Source organism: Eublepharis macularius, chromosome 3, assembly GCF_028583425.1.
Source record: "Eublepharis macularius isolate TG4126 chromosome 3, MPM_Emac_v1.0, whole genome shotgun sequence".
NCBI lineage: Eukaryota > Metazoa > Chordata > Lepidosauria > Squamata > Eublepharidae > Eublepharis > Eublepharis macularius.
The window spans coordinates 4303022-4319100 of record NC_072792.1 but is presented as its reverse complement, the minus strand read 5'-3'; the positions used below and the strand labels follow the sequence as shown (position 1 = coordinate 4319100).

The following is a 16079-nucleotide window of genomic DNA, read 5'->3' as shown; positions in this document are numbered from 1 at the left end:
ACATGTGTGCAGTGTGCTCATGCTCCCGGGACTGTAGGATGATGTTAATTCTCGGAAGTGATGTCAGGCATGGCTGCCGCAGGAACACTTCTGTGCTCCATGGGGGAGGGGCCGATTCAGACCGGAACGGGCCACCGCCACAGGGGAGCACTTCTCCATCTGTCAGTGGCTGGATCTGGGCCATTTTAGGCCCAAATTGAGCCAAACAGCCTGGAACAGGCTGTTGCCACATGGGAGTGGACTGCCCTGCAGGGCAGCAGCCTGAACCTGGCCGTTTAGGGACCATTCTGGGCCCAAAACAGGCCAGAAACAGCCCTGATTGGCCTGGAACGGGCTGCTGACACACGGGAGAGCAGTCCCACACCGGGCAGTGGCCCGATCCTGGCCATTTTGGGCCCAATTCAGACCCCCAAATGACCAGAATTGGGCCCAAAATGGCCAGGATCAGGCTGCTGCAGGACAGAGGAGGGTTTCCCCACCCAGCACTAGCCTGATCCTGGCTATTTCGGCCACGATCAGGGCCGTTTCGGCCCCAATCCTGCCCGTTTTGGGCCCTAAATTGGCCAAAAGAGGACCAGAACAGCCCTGAAACGACCTGCATCAGGGCCAAACCGACTGGAGCAGTCTGCTGCCTGGCGGGGGAACCCTCTCCCACCCAGCAGCAGCCTGATCCTGGCCATTTGGTGCCTGAACTGGGCCCAAAGGGGCTGAAAGGGGCCCAAAACGGCCAGGATCAGGCCCAAAATGGCCAGGATCTGGCCGCCGCCCGGCCCTGGCCCCAATCAGGGCCCTTTTTTGCCCCGATCCTGGCCGTTTTGGACTCTAAATGGGTCCAAAACAACACAGAAACGGCTAGGATTGGGGCAAAAATGGCCTGGATCAGGCCTCCCTTGCCCGGCACCAGCCCATTCCTGGCTGTTTTTGGCCTCAATCCAGGCTGTTTTGGGCCCTAAATGGGTTCAAAATGGCTGAAATGGCCCGGATCGGGGCTGAAATGGCCTAGAACGGGCCAGTGCCTGGTGGGGGAACTCTCCCCTGCCTGGCACCGGCCTGATCCTCACTGTTTCGGCCCTGATCATTGCTGTTTCAGCCTCAATCCTGGCTGTTTTGGGCCCTAAATGGGCCCAAGACAGCCAAAACGGCACAGAAACAGCATGGATCAGGGCTGAGACAGCCTGGATCGGGTCACTGCCAGGTGGGGGAACCCTCCCCAGCCTGGTATTGACCGGATCCAGGCCGTTTTGGGCCCTAAATTGCCTGGATTGGGGCCAAAATGGCCCCGAATGGGCTGCTGCTGGGCAGAGGTACCCTCCCCCCGCCCTGCAGCAGCCTGTTCCTGGCTGTTTTGGCCCTGATCCTGGCCATTTTTGGTGCCATTTCAGCTTTTGGGGGCCTATTTAGGGCACAAGGCCCGGATCGGGGCCAAAATGGCCAGGATTGAGCCAGTGCCGGGCAGGGGAACCCCGATCCAGATGCCCCGATCCGGGCTGTTTTGGGCCTGATCTGGCCCCAAATGGCCAAAGTAGGCCATTTTAAAAATACCCACCTGATACCAGTCACATGAGTATTTTAATGAGCTGCCGGTATGCCATTCCGGGGCGTTCCAGCTCAAAAAAAGCCCTGGTCATATATAATTTGTATTCCCAATATTTGGATCCAAAAATATCGGTATACAATTTGGATTCTCATTTTATTTGGCATTCTGAATATAATTGTCTCCCTTAATCCCTATGAGGAAATCTTGGGGGTGGGGGATTTTTAAAAAAACACCAAAATTGCAGGGAACCTGCCTTCCACTAAAGATCTCCCAAATTTTAAGTGAATTGGACCATTTCTGCAGGCCCCTGAACAACCTGCCCACAGCCCCTCTCCACTGTTTCCTATAGGGGGGAAATCCAAGTTTTTTTCAAAGAATAGCAAGCCTTAGTTAAACACACAACATCAACCAATGACCAAAAGCCTCCCAATGCAGACAGGTCCAACAAAGCCCAACAGAATTTATGTTAAACCAGAGAATCCCGCCAAAACCAATATCAAACCAGGGAATCCAGCGGAACCAAACTAAAGTGAGGGACAATGTTACAAGCCCAAGAGAACCAGTGTCACTCAAAGATGCCAGGCTGAACCTAGGGCCAATGCAAGCCCGATGTAACCAATATCAAACCAGAGAATCCCAGCATTCAACCTAGCAAGTCAGTAGCCGCTCTGAGCCTGCCTGGCGGTGAGAGTGGATTACAAATAAATAAATAATATAATAAATAATAATATCCAGGCCAGAGCCAGACCTGGCAACGTTAAGCAGGCAACACTGAAATGGATGCACAGAGAGTAATGCTGTCTCCTCCCCACTCCTGTTGCCTGGGAAGCCTGCAAAGGGGAGAAACAAGCTACTGAAACCTTTAAAATTAGATTCCCAAATATATCTGGATTATTGAGGAACGTAAATACCAGTTTATAAGAATATACCAGAATAAGCTGGATATATCCAGATATACCCAAGTAATACCAAGCAGGTCTTTTTCAGGTGTCTATTCAGCTTGGGAATTCCAAATTGCGCACCCCTAGCTGGTTACATTTCATGTAGAGATTCCCAGTATCTGCAGAATGTCCTCCTAATGAATTCTAGAAAGTATTTTGACTAATTTCATTTTGGATTTCCCCCACCTGTAATACTAGGTTTGGGATGCAAAGAAAAATCATTGGTGATCATAAATGTTGACATGCAACCGTGCCTGGTGGATTCGCAGCTGAGGATGACACTGCAGTGGCTTTCAGCTTCTGAGGCCGATGTGGCAGAGCTCCATTTTCACGATGCTGTTCCAAAAGAGTTTGTTCTTGTGAGTAACAATAGTGCTTCCACTCTGCAAAATGGGATGGTGATCCTTTAACTGTTCCATACCTTACATGGGGCTGAAATGTTGGCACAGAATCAGGCACCTTCCCTAAACACTGTATCCAGAAGAGCTTGCAGAGCAGAACGAGAGACAAAGAGATGTTGTATTAATAGATTTCCTTTGCCACCATTGTGTCTGAAATGCTTGAAAGCTTAGAGCTAGTATATAATTAACCAATTGTGCTGTGGTTCAGTTAATGCTTTCTTAGCGGGCTTGCATTAATGGGGTGGAGACTGTAGACATTGTCTATAACCAAGGGTCAAATCTCTGAGAGTTCTCTGGTCACCGGAAGTTGCAACCTTTAGTCCAGTCATCGATGGTGAGAACACAATTCAGGTCAGGACTGTAGCATTAAGCTTTCCTCCAGTGCCATTTTATCTATTTGGAACAGTCTTGGGTATTTTTATCCTCACAACAACCCTGTGAAGTAGGTTGGGCTAAGAAGTGTGACTGGCCCAAAGCCACTCAGTGAGCTTCCATGGCAGAGCAATGATTCAAACCTGGGTCACCCAGATCCTAGTCTGACACCGACCACTACACCACTGGGAAACTTCTGCTTTCTCCAGTGGGTACCCAGTCAAACTGATGGTGGGGTTAAACCAGTGTGGTGTTACACTTAGTTGCCATTAGTATTATTGATCTGTTTTAATCCTGTTTGGAGGAAGTAGTGGTGGTTTACTTATGTTTTACCTGTTCTAAACTAAGGTTTTAATTGTTAGCCTCTTTGGGAGCTTTACAGACTAAAAAGCAGGTTTGAAACAGAAATATGCTGTCAGAAAGAGTAGACGGCACACATTGCATCCATTTACACAAGGGTAGAAGCATCCAGCAACTCCAGGATGGTGCAGATTAAAGAACCTTCACTCTTTCTCACTGTGTCTATCTGGCACGGGCTGTGGGACGTCAGAGAAGATGATGCAGTTTAGTCACCTTCAGTCCATTCTTGCAAGTAGTCCCTTGCTATAAGGAGTGAGCAAAGGGAACTTAATGGCAGGCATTTTTTTATTGCATTGAATATATGGTTGCATTGGTTCTGCTCAGGATTGTTTCTGCCTTGCCCTAAAGGCTTTTTTACACATACGGGTTTTAGGCTGAGCACTTCTGGTTTGGATTCTTGGAAGGGGGGGTGGGCAGGCTGAAGTAGCAAAGCACCATAAATAACTTCTGGAAGATAAGTATTTCTGTGGTTATGAAATTAATTCCAGCTGAAAACTACCTCAGCAGCTCAACTGTGGGTATACTGGACTCTATCCAAATAATGGAAAATTTCCCATGCCTGTCTGAAGAAACAGACAAACCAGAATGAAAGAAGGTTTGATCTTTGACCATTGATTCAAAAACACTCATTTCTGACTAGAAGAGCAATATTGGCCATGCTATAAAGAATGTGATATTTATTTATTTATTTAATGCCATTTATAGACCCCTTTCTCACTGAGACTCAAGGCGGATTACATATTGTGAGATAAAGATCAATATTAAGGACATTTTAATAAAAATGACAGAGGGTATATAAATGCAAATTTACAAAGACATAACCAGCAAAAATCCAATACAGTTGAATAAATGCTGCAACAGAGCATAAGTAATCACAGCACGGCAACCTTTAGTGGCATAAATAATACAGACAAAACAGGAGAAATGTTGTATTGCCGAAGGCTTTCACGGCCGGAGAACGATGGCTGTTGTGGGTTTTCCGGGCTGTCTTGCCGTGGTCTTGGCATTGGCATCCTGAGGAACTACAATGCCAAGACCACGGCAAGACAGCCTGGAAAACCCACAACAACCAGGAGAAATGTTGTGGAAAAGTAATCCCAAGACTGACATTAAACAACATGGAAGTACCAAGCAGGTTCATATTTAAAGCAACAGATAATACATAGCACATACTTGACATAAAGCAACAGACGATACACAGTGGTGAAATCTATGGTCCATATCTTTTTAGTGAGACCACCTCCCTACAGTACAGTCCTCCTATCTGAGTAAAAGGTCCTCTTGAATAATTCAGTTTTGCATCGTTTGAGGAAGGCCTGGAGAGGGGGCGCTCTTCTGACTTCCTCAGGCAGGGCATTCCACAGGGTGGGGGCCACCACAGAGAATGCACATGTACAGTCAGCTGTTGATTTCACCCAAGTGCAAGGTAGCACCTGCAGGAGACCCCGTTCAGATGAGCGAAGCTGCTGTAAAGGAACATAGGGAGAGAGGCGGTCCCATACGGACCAAGGCCATGAAGGGCTTAGCATGTGATAGCCAGTACTTTCATAGGTAGCCATTAGGGAGCAGGGCCGGATCTAGGGTTGCTGGCGCCCAGGGCAACCCAAGTCTGCCCCCCCTCCGCACGTGCACTCCCAGCGCTGCATGATGGCGTCATTTCTGTGATGTCATCACGCAGGGACGGAGCGTGCTGCCAGCACAGCAAGCTGGCTGCCCTGGCGCATGGTGCACCATGGAGCTGGCGGCGGCGTGGGTGGCTGGAAGGCCACCGAAGCTATTCGCCTGCCCCGCTGAGGGGGTGGCCAGCTTGCCGCGGGCTCCTCCTGCTGGGCAGGTGAATGGTGTGGGTGGTCTCCCCTCCTGCTCAGCTGTCTACACTGCTGACAGCGTGCTCCCAGCAGCTGGCAGCTGCGCCCGGCGCCCCCTCTTTGGCAGTGCCAGGGGCAGACTACCCCCCTGCCCTCCCCCGTTGATCCGGCCCTGATGGAGAGACTGCAGAATGGAAGTAATATGCATGCTTCTGCATGCATATTACTAGAGGGGTTCTGTCCCAGGGGCTGGAGGGGTTGGCAGGGAGCAATGAAGAGAAAGACAGGGAGCGCCACATGCACTTCTCACTGTCAAATGGGACCATAATTTCCATTTGTGGAGAAATGCCCTCCACCCTAGATTTCACTCCTGTGATTCAACATTAGGGCTACATTCTGTTTCTATCAAGCTCAAGCACAGAGCACTTTAGTGCTACGTATGCTAATGGCTCTGACCAAATCATTTTCCGTCTCACGTGGACAGGAAGCAAGTCTGCCCAATTGCTAGAATGTATTCTCTTCCTCCAGGCAGCAGGATGGTCAGAACAAAATGGAGGGGGGGGGGTGGCCCTCCACAAGGAGATTATTAATTTTGTGTTTGGAATAATTTGCTGTTATTTGTTATCCACATAGCTATGAATGACAGAGCTGTTAGGAAGACCCTGGACTTTAAAGATGCTTTGTTTTTAAAGCTGTAAAATACTAACAATTTCTTCCTTGTCTCTTCATAGTTGTGGTGGTTAATCTATTTTTCCCTTTCCTTTTTATAATAATATGTTTATTGCTTTTCCAGCCGAAGCCATAAGCCATACAAACACCAACAAAATATGAACTGTACACTTGAACATACCCAATTCACACAGACATAACTCGTCATTATCACTTTAAACTATCTAAACTCATGAAAATCTTGTTTCTTTATCACCATGGCTAAAAAGGAAGCCACTATAGCAGAGGTTTGATTGTCAGGAAAGTTATCAGACAATAACATTGAGATTGCCCAAGGAAGGAACGGAAGCTTTTCTTTTAACATAATAGGAATAATAAATCTCTCTCTTTCCTTACTCCACTTAGGGCAAAAAACTATTGTCTCTTCATAGTTGTGGTGGTTAATCTATTTTTCCCTTTCCTTTTTAATGGAAAGAAGGCCCAAAATCTTTCTGCCTGCTCAAGTATAAGAAAACTAAGTTGATTAGAAAAATGCACTTACTGCGGGGGAGAGAAGGCATGAAAAGGACTAAGATAAATCGCTTCATTAATTGTTTACGCCATTAATTGTTTAAGCCAAAGTCTTGGTAGGTTAGGGCGGGACAGAGTTCTCACGTAATTGTGATGGATGGACACAAAGCTAGCGTTTTCTGTCTCTGCCCAATGGAGGGTTGTGGGGAGCTCCATATCGTAGGCAGAATTTTCTCATGCTATTGCTGAAGCTTAACTTGCAGAGGAATTTTCACTACATTTCAGTCTTTGCTGCTGAATTCAAACCATGTGAATTCTTTTCTTCCTCTTAGCTTTCAAAGAGATTGAGAGAGAGGGGCTGGAAAGTGGGAGACCTCTTCCAAGCAGTGATGAAGTACTGTGAAGTCATGGAGAAGGCTACCAATGGGGATAGAGTTCCAGAAACCCCAACGCTCTTTGGATGGCTTCAGGACTACATCTGAATACCAAAAGGGATGTTGTTACTGTGTGGCAGTTTTCTGAAGGGTATGATAATGTGTATAATGCGTTCCCCTGAGTGAATGTACTGTTACCTGCCGTTTGCGAAACATTGATGGGAAGCAAAGGTCGCTGTGTTGTCCCGCCCTTTGTATGTTGTTCACTTGGCCCATCTTCACCTTGAGCATCTCTGTTCAGTCTCTTACTTGTGCTGTGTTCAGAACCCTGCGGAGAATCGCTTCTGTGTCATGAGCTCGCCCAGGCTCTCAAGCAAGGGCAGAAGTTCTGTCACTTCAAGCCCAGCACGTGGGCTCCTGCCTCTCTTCACTTGTTCCTCTCTCACTTTTCTCGTATCCTGCCCCAGGAACTGCGCAGTGAATTTCTGTGGAGCCTTCTAATGCTGCTTTCTCTAGAACGAGACAAGAGTGTGCGCTGCTTATTGTAGTTTCTCTGTGTGTGTCTCTGCTGCATGCAGCCACCCAGATTTGTATTTGACATGTGTTGCCACAGCTCTTTCCGTTGGGTTTTGTATCCACTAGGAGTTGCCAGCCGGCCTGTCCGTTGCTGGCTAGAGGTTCCCCTTGCCCCCTTGCTTCACTGGGGAACAGGAGAGGGAAGCAGCAGCAGCAGCAGCAGCAGCTGGACTTGCCTGGTGTCAGGAGGAGAGGGGGAAGTTCTTACTGGAAGGCCCCTTGAGAAGGCAGTGTCTTGGCTTGCCACACCTCCCCTCCAACTCAGAGTGACCTTCCGGAAAATCTGGCTCTCGGCACAAGCAAGTAAAGATTAAAAACTGCAGCGCGTGTTGATTGAAGGGCTATTTGTTTTGAGACGAGCAAATGCCATTGTTTGCCCTAGAAAAGGGATCCCCACAGGCACAGGTGAATGTCGCTCAATTGTCTTAGGCCAGATTCAGAGTAGTGCCCTAATATTTTCCAGTAAGCTTCTTTTCAGGCGCCCACATGGCCTTCCAAAAACGCTGTGACTTTAAAACCAACCATTTGTCAGGAGCTGATGGCTCTTGCAGTCCAGCCAAGCATCACTTTTTGGAGCTGAGGGGGATTTTCTTGAACACGGCAAAATCTTTGCTGCCTGTTGAATAAACCAAATATGCTCAAGTATGATCGTTAGGTTTCTTATCCTCATTAATAGTCCTGTTGTTAATCTTACGGATACTGCCTTGTTGTGACATACAGAAAACATTCCCGGGTTTCAGGTCATTTAGAAGGGCAAATTGTAGAGAATCCAGCTTTTCTGTCCAAGCTGTATTTATAGATTGCTGTTCAAAATGTTTTCATTTATTTTAGTTGGGATTGTAGTCATAAAAGTATGTTGCTGTATGTTTTATTTGAAAAAAATGTAGCAAGAAGTTGTCTTCAGTCAGTTCTTTATGTGTACTTCTTGCCAGTTCCCTGGTTGCTCATCTTTGAGAGCCTCACAATGGCAAAAAATGCTCCCCAGTGGGACCCACACCGTGCTGTTTCAGTGCGCCATCTCCCTGCCTGTCTTTCCCATCTGCTGTCACAAACAGGATTCTATTTGCACCTTACAGCAAGTTGCAGGCAACAGTCTGGGGCGAAACAACTAGGGCTGCTAATGTGCTTTGCAGCAGGGCTTCTGTGCTTTTAGCAACTGTGTGACAAGCAGAAATTCAGTTGATGGGCAGAGCTGAACCCTACAGAGTTCTTTCCATCGTGTTCAGGATCCTTGACAGAGAAAGATGGAGACACTGAAGGTTCGTTGTTGCAGCTTATAAAATGATAGGCAGGATATCTGGGTTGGGACCTGGCAACCCTATTTGAGCTAAGTAGCAGCACTGCAGAGTAGGAAATGTGTGTATAGTACAATAGTTTTACAACAGTGTGGCTTCGTAGATACTGCTGCAATGCTCATTAGGGTATTCCAACACGACATGAGGAATGTTCTTCTACACTGAAAATAATATACACGTACACACGTTTTTGGAGAGTTGGGACCAGGGACCAGTGTGATATAAGCATCTTGCCTCGGTGCGTCTTGCTGCAGAATGCTGTGTTTGTACTACTTGCACTGTTTCAGAAAGAACTCTTTAGCGGACCTTTTGGAGTTCTAAAATGCTAGAATGTTTTGGTATCTTTTGCAGGAATCTCTAGTCTTAGAGGATAGGCTCCAATTTATAAAAGTTACAATAGTTACATATAAAGTATTTTCATATAAAGAAAAGATACATAAAGGAAATAATATGAGGAGGTCTTTAGAAATGCATCCTAATGGATTAAGCCAGTAGCATCAGGTTTGAAAGAATTATTAGTCAGTCAATAGCTCATGCAGTGTCAAGAAGGCAGCACGTGGGAGTACTGTTCCAGGACTATTATTAACCCTTTACTAGTTTTCTTGGGGACTTTTTCTGTTTATGGTTATTTGTGTTCCAGGGGGGTACATAGCAAATGATAAACTTTTGCAGCAGATGTTAAAACTGCATAGCTATTTTAATCAAATCATTTTGGAAGGGAATCCTAGGTGTGGAAAGAATCATTCTGTATCTGATCAATGTCACTAGGAAGGACAGGCATTGCCCTCCAGCAGCTGAAGGAACGTGAGTGTTTGCCATGTTCCTCTCCCTGCAGCAGTCCCTTCTGATCATTCTCCCACTTCAGCTCCTTCCCACTACAGCCCCCCCACCCAGCATAGCTGTTAATCCATCCATGTTTCTCCCTCGACTCCGTGTATCCTCTTTCCCAGGCCCGGAAGGGATTGCTGGGAGGACAAGAGCATGGGAAACGTTGTTGTTCCTTTCCTTGGTGGTAACTAGGATCCAGCTGTCGGAAGAGAACATGTTAGTTTGCTTCCAACAGACATAAAAGCACCTCTGGAAGCAAAATGCCAACTGTTGCTGCTGCTTCTCCTACCACACCGCTTTCGTTTATGGTGGTGAGTCAAGTGCAAAAGTGTTCTCCGCTTTTCACTGAATTTCTCTACTGTCAATATTGCTTTAGTTTGTAGGGTGTGGTTTCTGGTCACTTTATTTCCAAGCCATCTTTGTACATTCCTGTTAACAGGTGGAGCTGTAAGCTCTAGGTAGTTATCCTTGCCTTGTAACATCTGAATATTAGTTAATGCCAAACATCGGAGGTACAGTTGATTAGATTAGTGGCACAAAGTTGTGGTAAATTGTAGCCTGACTGTAATCCCAAGTAAATTTACTGAGAAGTAAAATCAAAGTTTGCGGAAGCTGCTTCTCAGTAAACATCTTGGAGAATTGTGGTGACAGGTGGCCATTGATAAAGGCAAGCGATCCCACCCCCCCGCCCCCGGTAAGGCCTTGGTTTGAAGCCCACAGAATGGCCTCCATTCTTGCAACACCCCCTTTCCACACACAGAGAGACATGGTTGTGCATGCACAGTCGGGTTCCTTCACAGCTTCAGCCTCCAGCTTACATGACGCGGGCTTCATTGCACTCTGAGAAGATGGTTGAGTTTGCCACCTATTAGTCTGGCAGGGATCCTGTGCCTGTAAGTTCTGTGAAGGGCAGAAATTTACCATGTGCAATGACCCATGGCCCAGAAATGCAGAGCAGCTGTTGAAAGCACAGGAGTTCTGCCTGGGGAGGTAAAAAGTTAAAAAAATCTGTTGGAGAACAGCTTGGGAAGAAGTATTTAAAAGCTCTTTTCACAGGGCTTCATCTCCCTGACTATCCTATACTGCTCCTTACCAACCCAAAGGATCTCTCCTAGGTGCTGTGTACAGGTGGGAATTAAGGAACGTCTGGAGCATGATCCTTCAGAAGGGTGGCTTGCACCTGAAATCTTTAACCATTTATTCTCTAGGAGTCACAAGCTAGGAGGAAGACCTCAAGATTCTTCTCAGGCTCGTGATGCTGAGAAGGAGTTGAGGTGTGAGCCACTTGTCTGACCAGCTAGTCCTATTTGAGTTGGAGCAGCAAATCCAAAAGTAAATTATTTGAGCTTTTGTATCTGTATTGTACTTCAGCTAGCTCTGTAGGGCTGTTGTTCCTTTTCCAGCATGGAGCGCACATGATGTGTTCATGTGAGTTCTCTGTGCATGTAGAAACAGTCAAATACATGTGTGTGTACAACCTACACATAGATATCATGTTTCTTCCTACGTAGGAGACGTTTATGTGCAGATAGGATATAACGTGGAGTGGCCCTTAATTTATAAGCTAAAAACAGTTGGAATAAATCTTTACACACAAACACACACACACATATTAAATGAAATCAACAACGATCTTTTCACTGAGTAAGAGTGTCATTTTATTGTTCTTAGAAATGTGATGGTTATATGAATTTCAGGTTCCACTCAATCCTTGTTTTAGCAATATCTTAAAATAAATTGTGCAAACCAATTCTCTGTGTTGCAATGATTCCTAGATTTTGTTAGTTTTCCTTTGCTGAAGACCTCATGTGCTCCCCTACTATTGCAGCTGACAAAGTGACCAAGTGCTACATGACAGAAGTGACCAAGTGCTACATGACAGAAGTCTCCTGGCGGTACACTTCTCACTCTGGCCAGGAGTTTCCAGTGATACTGCGAGCATATGCTGCCCAAGGAAGACGAGGGAGAGAGAAGAGGAAGCCCTACCTAGGGGAGAAGCAGCCAAGGATTCTGCACAGGAGCTGGCAGGATGGGCCCACCCCAGAGGCCTGTAGCCCAGGTGTGGCCAGACTCCGGTCAGTTGGACCTAAGATAGACAGCCTTTACAGCGACATTGGGAGGAGAGGGGATTCTCCGAGAGCCATAGCACGGTGGGGAAAGGGTAGGATCCTAAACCAGGGGTGGGGTTCTGGGCCACTCCTTAAGAGCCACTGCTCTGAGAAGTCAGGTGTGCAACAGAGAGGAGAGCTAGAAGAACGGAGCCTGGCCTATGGAAATGAGGGCACTTCCCTGGGCGGTGAGCCTGCTCCCAGTACTGGAGCTATCCAAGAGAAATTGCTGAATGAAGTAAAGCTGGAGCTGTACCTATCTCTGGGTTCAAGGTTCATTGTAAACAGCAGCATAGTGAGGACAATGTTGCCACCCATCCATCTATCCATCCAGGAGGGGGCTGCGGAGTGGGTTTCGCCACATCCCTAAGTAAGGTGGCCAGCCTCCAGGTGGTAGCTGAAGACCTCCCGGAATTGCAGCTGATCTCCAGGCAGCAGAAACCCGTTCCCCTGGAGAAAATGAAGGGTGAACGCGATGGCATTATATCCCACTGAGGCCCCTCCCCAAACCTCACCCTCTCCAGGCTCCCCCCCCCCCCAAAATCTCCAGGAATTCCCCAACCTGGACCTGGCAAACCTGTCCCTAAGTCAGGCTAGAGGCGCAAGACCAAGTGCAGGGCAGCCAAGCTGGTCTCGGGTTCAGCCACCGTCCATGCCTCCAGAGCCCATGGTGAACAAGGGAGGGCTTCTCGTGAGTAATGCAATGGGATTGGGCGCCATGATGCTATTCTCAGTTTTTCTGAACTTGATTAGACAAACTCTGGGAGAATAGATTGCCATTTTTGTCAGACTGCTCAGGGAAGAGACAGGTCTCTCTCTGGCTCATCCTCCGGCCCTTCCCCACCCCCAGAAGGGAGAGACTGTGGCTCAGTGGCGGAGTCTGTTCGGCATGCAGAAGGTCCCAGGTTTAATACCTTATCCCTCCAAAGATACTCGGTACAGGGAACTGTGGAAGCAACAGTTTCATACAAAGGGAACCCTAGCTGGCCCACTAAGGTAGCTAAAAAAGAAGCCTATACCAGAAAAAGAGGGAGAACTCTCAAGGGGAACTAGAAATGTATGCAGATAGTGAAGTTTTTTTCCTGTTGGTTCCATACACGACCACCCTCCCTTTTCCTACTGGGGAATGGTGCTGGTTCTCTCTGGGGTTCTCAATCCACTTTAGTCAGCACAGGCTAACTGTATTCAGTAGAAATAAAGAAAAGAACACAAGGGCTAGCACAGGCTTTCCTGCAGCCAGCTCACACAGATTCCACAGCATTACAACTGCTGCTGCTGCTTGGAGAGAGTTCTTGTTCAATTGTGTTCATCGAGTCATTCATGTACGACACTATTTCTAATGAGCCAGTTGGGTGCAGTGGTTGGAGTGCTGGGCTGGAACTGGAGAGACCCGTGTCCTGTTGCCATTCTTCCCATGGCCTTGGGCCCATTTCATTCTCTTTAACCTGGCCTGCCTTATTGGCCAAGGAGATATAAACTGAGGCCACTGAACATCTCTAATAGCAGATTGTGTAACCGGAATTGGTCTCCTTGCAAGTAAGAGAATTTGTGGGGGGAATTAGCAGGCAAGGAAGATAGCTATGCAAAAGGCCGACAACTACGGGATCTTGTTCACCAGTGTTACGAGGTCCTTCCAAAATAGCAAATGAGGCTGATGCTTAAGTTCAAATAAAAATTTTTATTAAGCATGCACATACACACAGAAATTCGGGGGCAGGGGGGAGGTCACACACACTAGGAAGCTAGCCAGAAGTTGGGACAGAGAGAGGGGAATAAGTATATCTACCTATCCTGAAGAGTAGTCCGGTCCTTGGGAGAAGAGAGTAGCTTCAAATGCCAGCGTTCTCGGCCAGGAGAGCAAGTGGCTTAGGGCAAACCTCAAGGGAACAGCGCTTTGGATCCAGTAAGCATGTACAGAGAGAGAGTCTTAGGGAAGAGACCCTAAAGGAGCAGCCAAGAAGCGTGCACAATTTGAATGGGGCCAGGGCACTACTTTTATATGATAAAACGTGCCCTGAGGTAGGATAGCCCACGTAGCTGCTAGAACAAAGACTCCAACTGTCAGTTCCTGGGAGTAACTGCCGGGGTGTGTGAAAGAGAATGCAAAATTTATTCTAGTGCTGCACAAAAGGGCAGTTTGTTAATGAAGTCTACCAGAACTAAGTTGATGGCTTTAATTGGGGAATGTATCTTCCCAGGAATGAATTATAAATACTTATGAATGCCATTTGATTAGCTCCTCAGGGAAGGAGGGAAAGGAATGTATTAAGTGGGGATGACTCTGCGAGACCTTTGTTGCTCTGGATTCCTTAGGGGCCTGGGGGACTGCAAAACTAATCACCACGAATCTCTGCATTCCTATGCGACATTCCATTCATGGCTGTGTTTCCCGGGCAGGACTCAGCAACTGTCAGCTGTACTTCCCCTGGCTGCAATGTAAACTGCCATTTTAAATCCAGGGGCCTGTTGACATTTAATATCACACATAACCATATTAAATGGCTATTAAAGATGGCGGAGGCCGGGCCGACTGCTTACAATTGCATCTCTGTTAAAAAAAGAAAAGAAAAGCCTTGTGGCTTCTTCCTCCAAAGTATCTCTTCTCTAAATTAAACACTGAGTCCTGGCTGTCCCCCAACTCTAGAAGACGGTGCTTTAAAACATCCTAGGAGGTGTCTCCTTGGTAATTGCAGGAAATACTCATTCAGAACCTCCATCCTGACCAATATGAATGTTAGAAAAAATTATAGTGTTTAACCCCCCCCCCCCCCAAAAAGAAGAAGGAGCAGAATCAGTAAGACTTCCCAGCCAAGGGACCTAGCTAGAATGCTCCCTTGCACTATAAATTAAATGTACAAGAGACACAAGTTACTGGTGGGAATAAGCACCACAGAATATAGTGAGACACAAAATGTAAAGATGCTTAATGGGGGAAGAAAAATAAGGGACTGGTAAAAATTTCAGGGGGAAGAGACAGGGAGTCTGAGTCTCCAAAGGGTGGTGCAGTGGGTAGTGTCAGACCACGATCTAAGAGACCCATGTTCAGGGCTTTTTTCTGGGAAAAGAGGTGGCAGAACTCAGTGGGTTGCCCTTGGAGAAAATGGTCACATGGCTGGTGGCCCCGCCCCCTGATCTCCAGACAGAGGGGAGTTGAGATGGCCCTCCACGCCGCTTGGCGGCATGGAGGGCCATCTCAACTCCCCTCTGTCTGGAGATCAGGGGGCGGGGCCACCGGCCATGTGACCATTTTCAAGAGGTTCCGGAACTCCGTTCCGCCGCGTTCCTGCTGAAAAAAAGCCCTGCCCATATTCATTTCCCCACTCTGCCGTGGAAGCCTGCTGAGTGATCTTGGGCCAGTCACAGACACTTAGCCTAACCTACCACAGGGAAAAAATGGAGGAGAGGAGAATGACATAAGGTGCTCCAGGTCCCCATGGGAAGAAAGGCAAGTATAAATGAAGTCAAGAAATAAAAACAATGCAAGAGGGCGCGCACAGGATTTCCCCACAGGTGAGACACCATCAATCTGCATCAGTCCACTTGGCAAAAGTGTATGCTTCAATAACTCTTTCAGAAACCACCAGACTTCTTGTTTTAGCTGATTTAAGTGATCCCAACTGGAGAACGTCTTACAAATAATCACACATGATTTAACACCCAAGGACCTAACGACACTTGTTTATTTTGATCAAGACCTGAAGAGAGAAAAAATGCACCGACCCAAAGGAACAGCAGAAGGGAAAGATGAAAAAGGACAGAAATCCTCAAGCAGTTGAAGCACTCGGACTTGGGGGGGAGGTTGGAAACTCCAACACAACGTTCTTTTTCTCTTCTGCTGCCAAGTTGTGAAGCGCATAAGAAACCCTTCCAACGAGATCTCAGTTTACAAGAGAGCCAACCAGCCCCTCACAAACTTTCAAGCAGAGACATACCGAGTGGAGGTGCTCCCATTAAGCATGCCTAATTAGGCACCACTTCCTCCTACCCGGACTTCCTGTTAAAGACTAGATTGGACTTGAAGAAATAACTCTCCTCTGCTGACACCTGCTGGGAGGTGTGCTGAATTTAAGCTACGCTACTCCTAAACTTACTTGGGAATGAGGGGGTGGGGCTTACGTTGAAGAGCAACAGATGCAGAAGTGGCACTAAGCTTGCACAGTAAATGTCACCCAAGACCCCCTATAGCTGCAAGAGAATTGCTTCCCAGGAGGACTGGCAAAAACTCTTCTCACTTGCAGAATCTTCTGCTGGTGCATGTCAAATTGGTACTCCATGCTGCTGGCTTCCATAGGTACAGCAG

General features: G+C 47.2%; 1 protein-coding gene across 6 annotated transcripts in view; it reads left to right on the top strand.

Annotated features, from left to right (window-relative positions):
• Positions 1-16079, top strand: part of AKAP11 (A-kinase anchoring protein 11) — a 74178-nt gene that overhangs the window by 52998 nt on the left and 5101 nt on the right. For 4 of the 6 annotated variants that reach the window (XM_054974216.1, XM_054974218.1, XM_054974215.1 and 1 more), the window contains 2 exons: positions 2677-2837; positions 6931-11421. In XM_054974216.1, coding sequence (XP_054830191.1) covers positions 2677-2837; positions 6931-7080 — 311 coding nt within the window. In that variant the 3' untranslated portion in view covers positions 7081-11421. Of the gene's footprint in view, positions 1-2676; positions 2838-6930; positions 11422-11499; positions 11731-16079 lie in introns of those variants that run through there. The other 2 variants (XR_008596686.1, XM_054974217.1) reach the window with 2 other exon arrangements.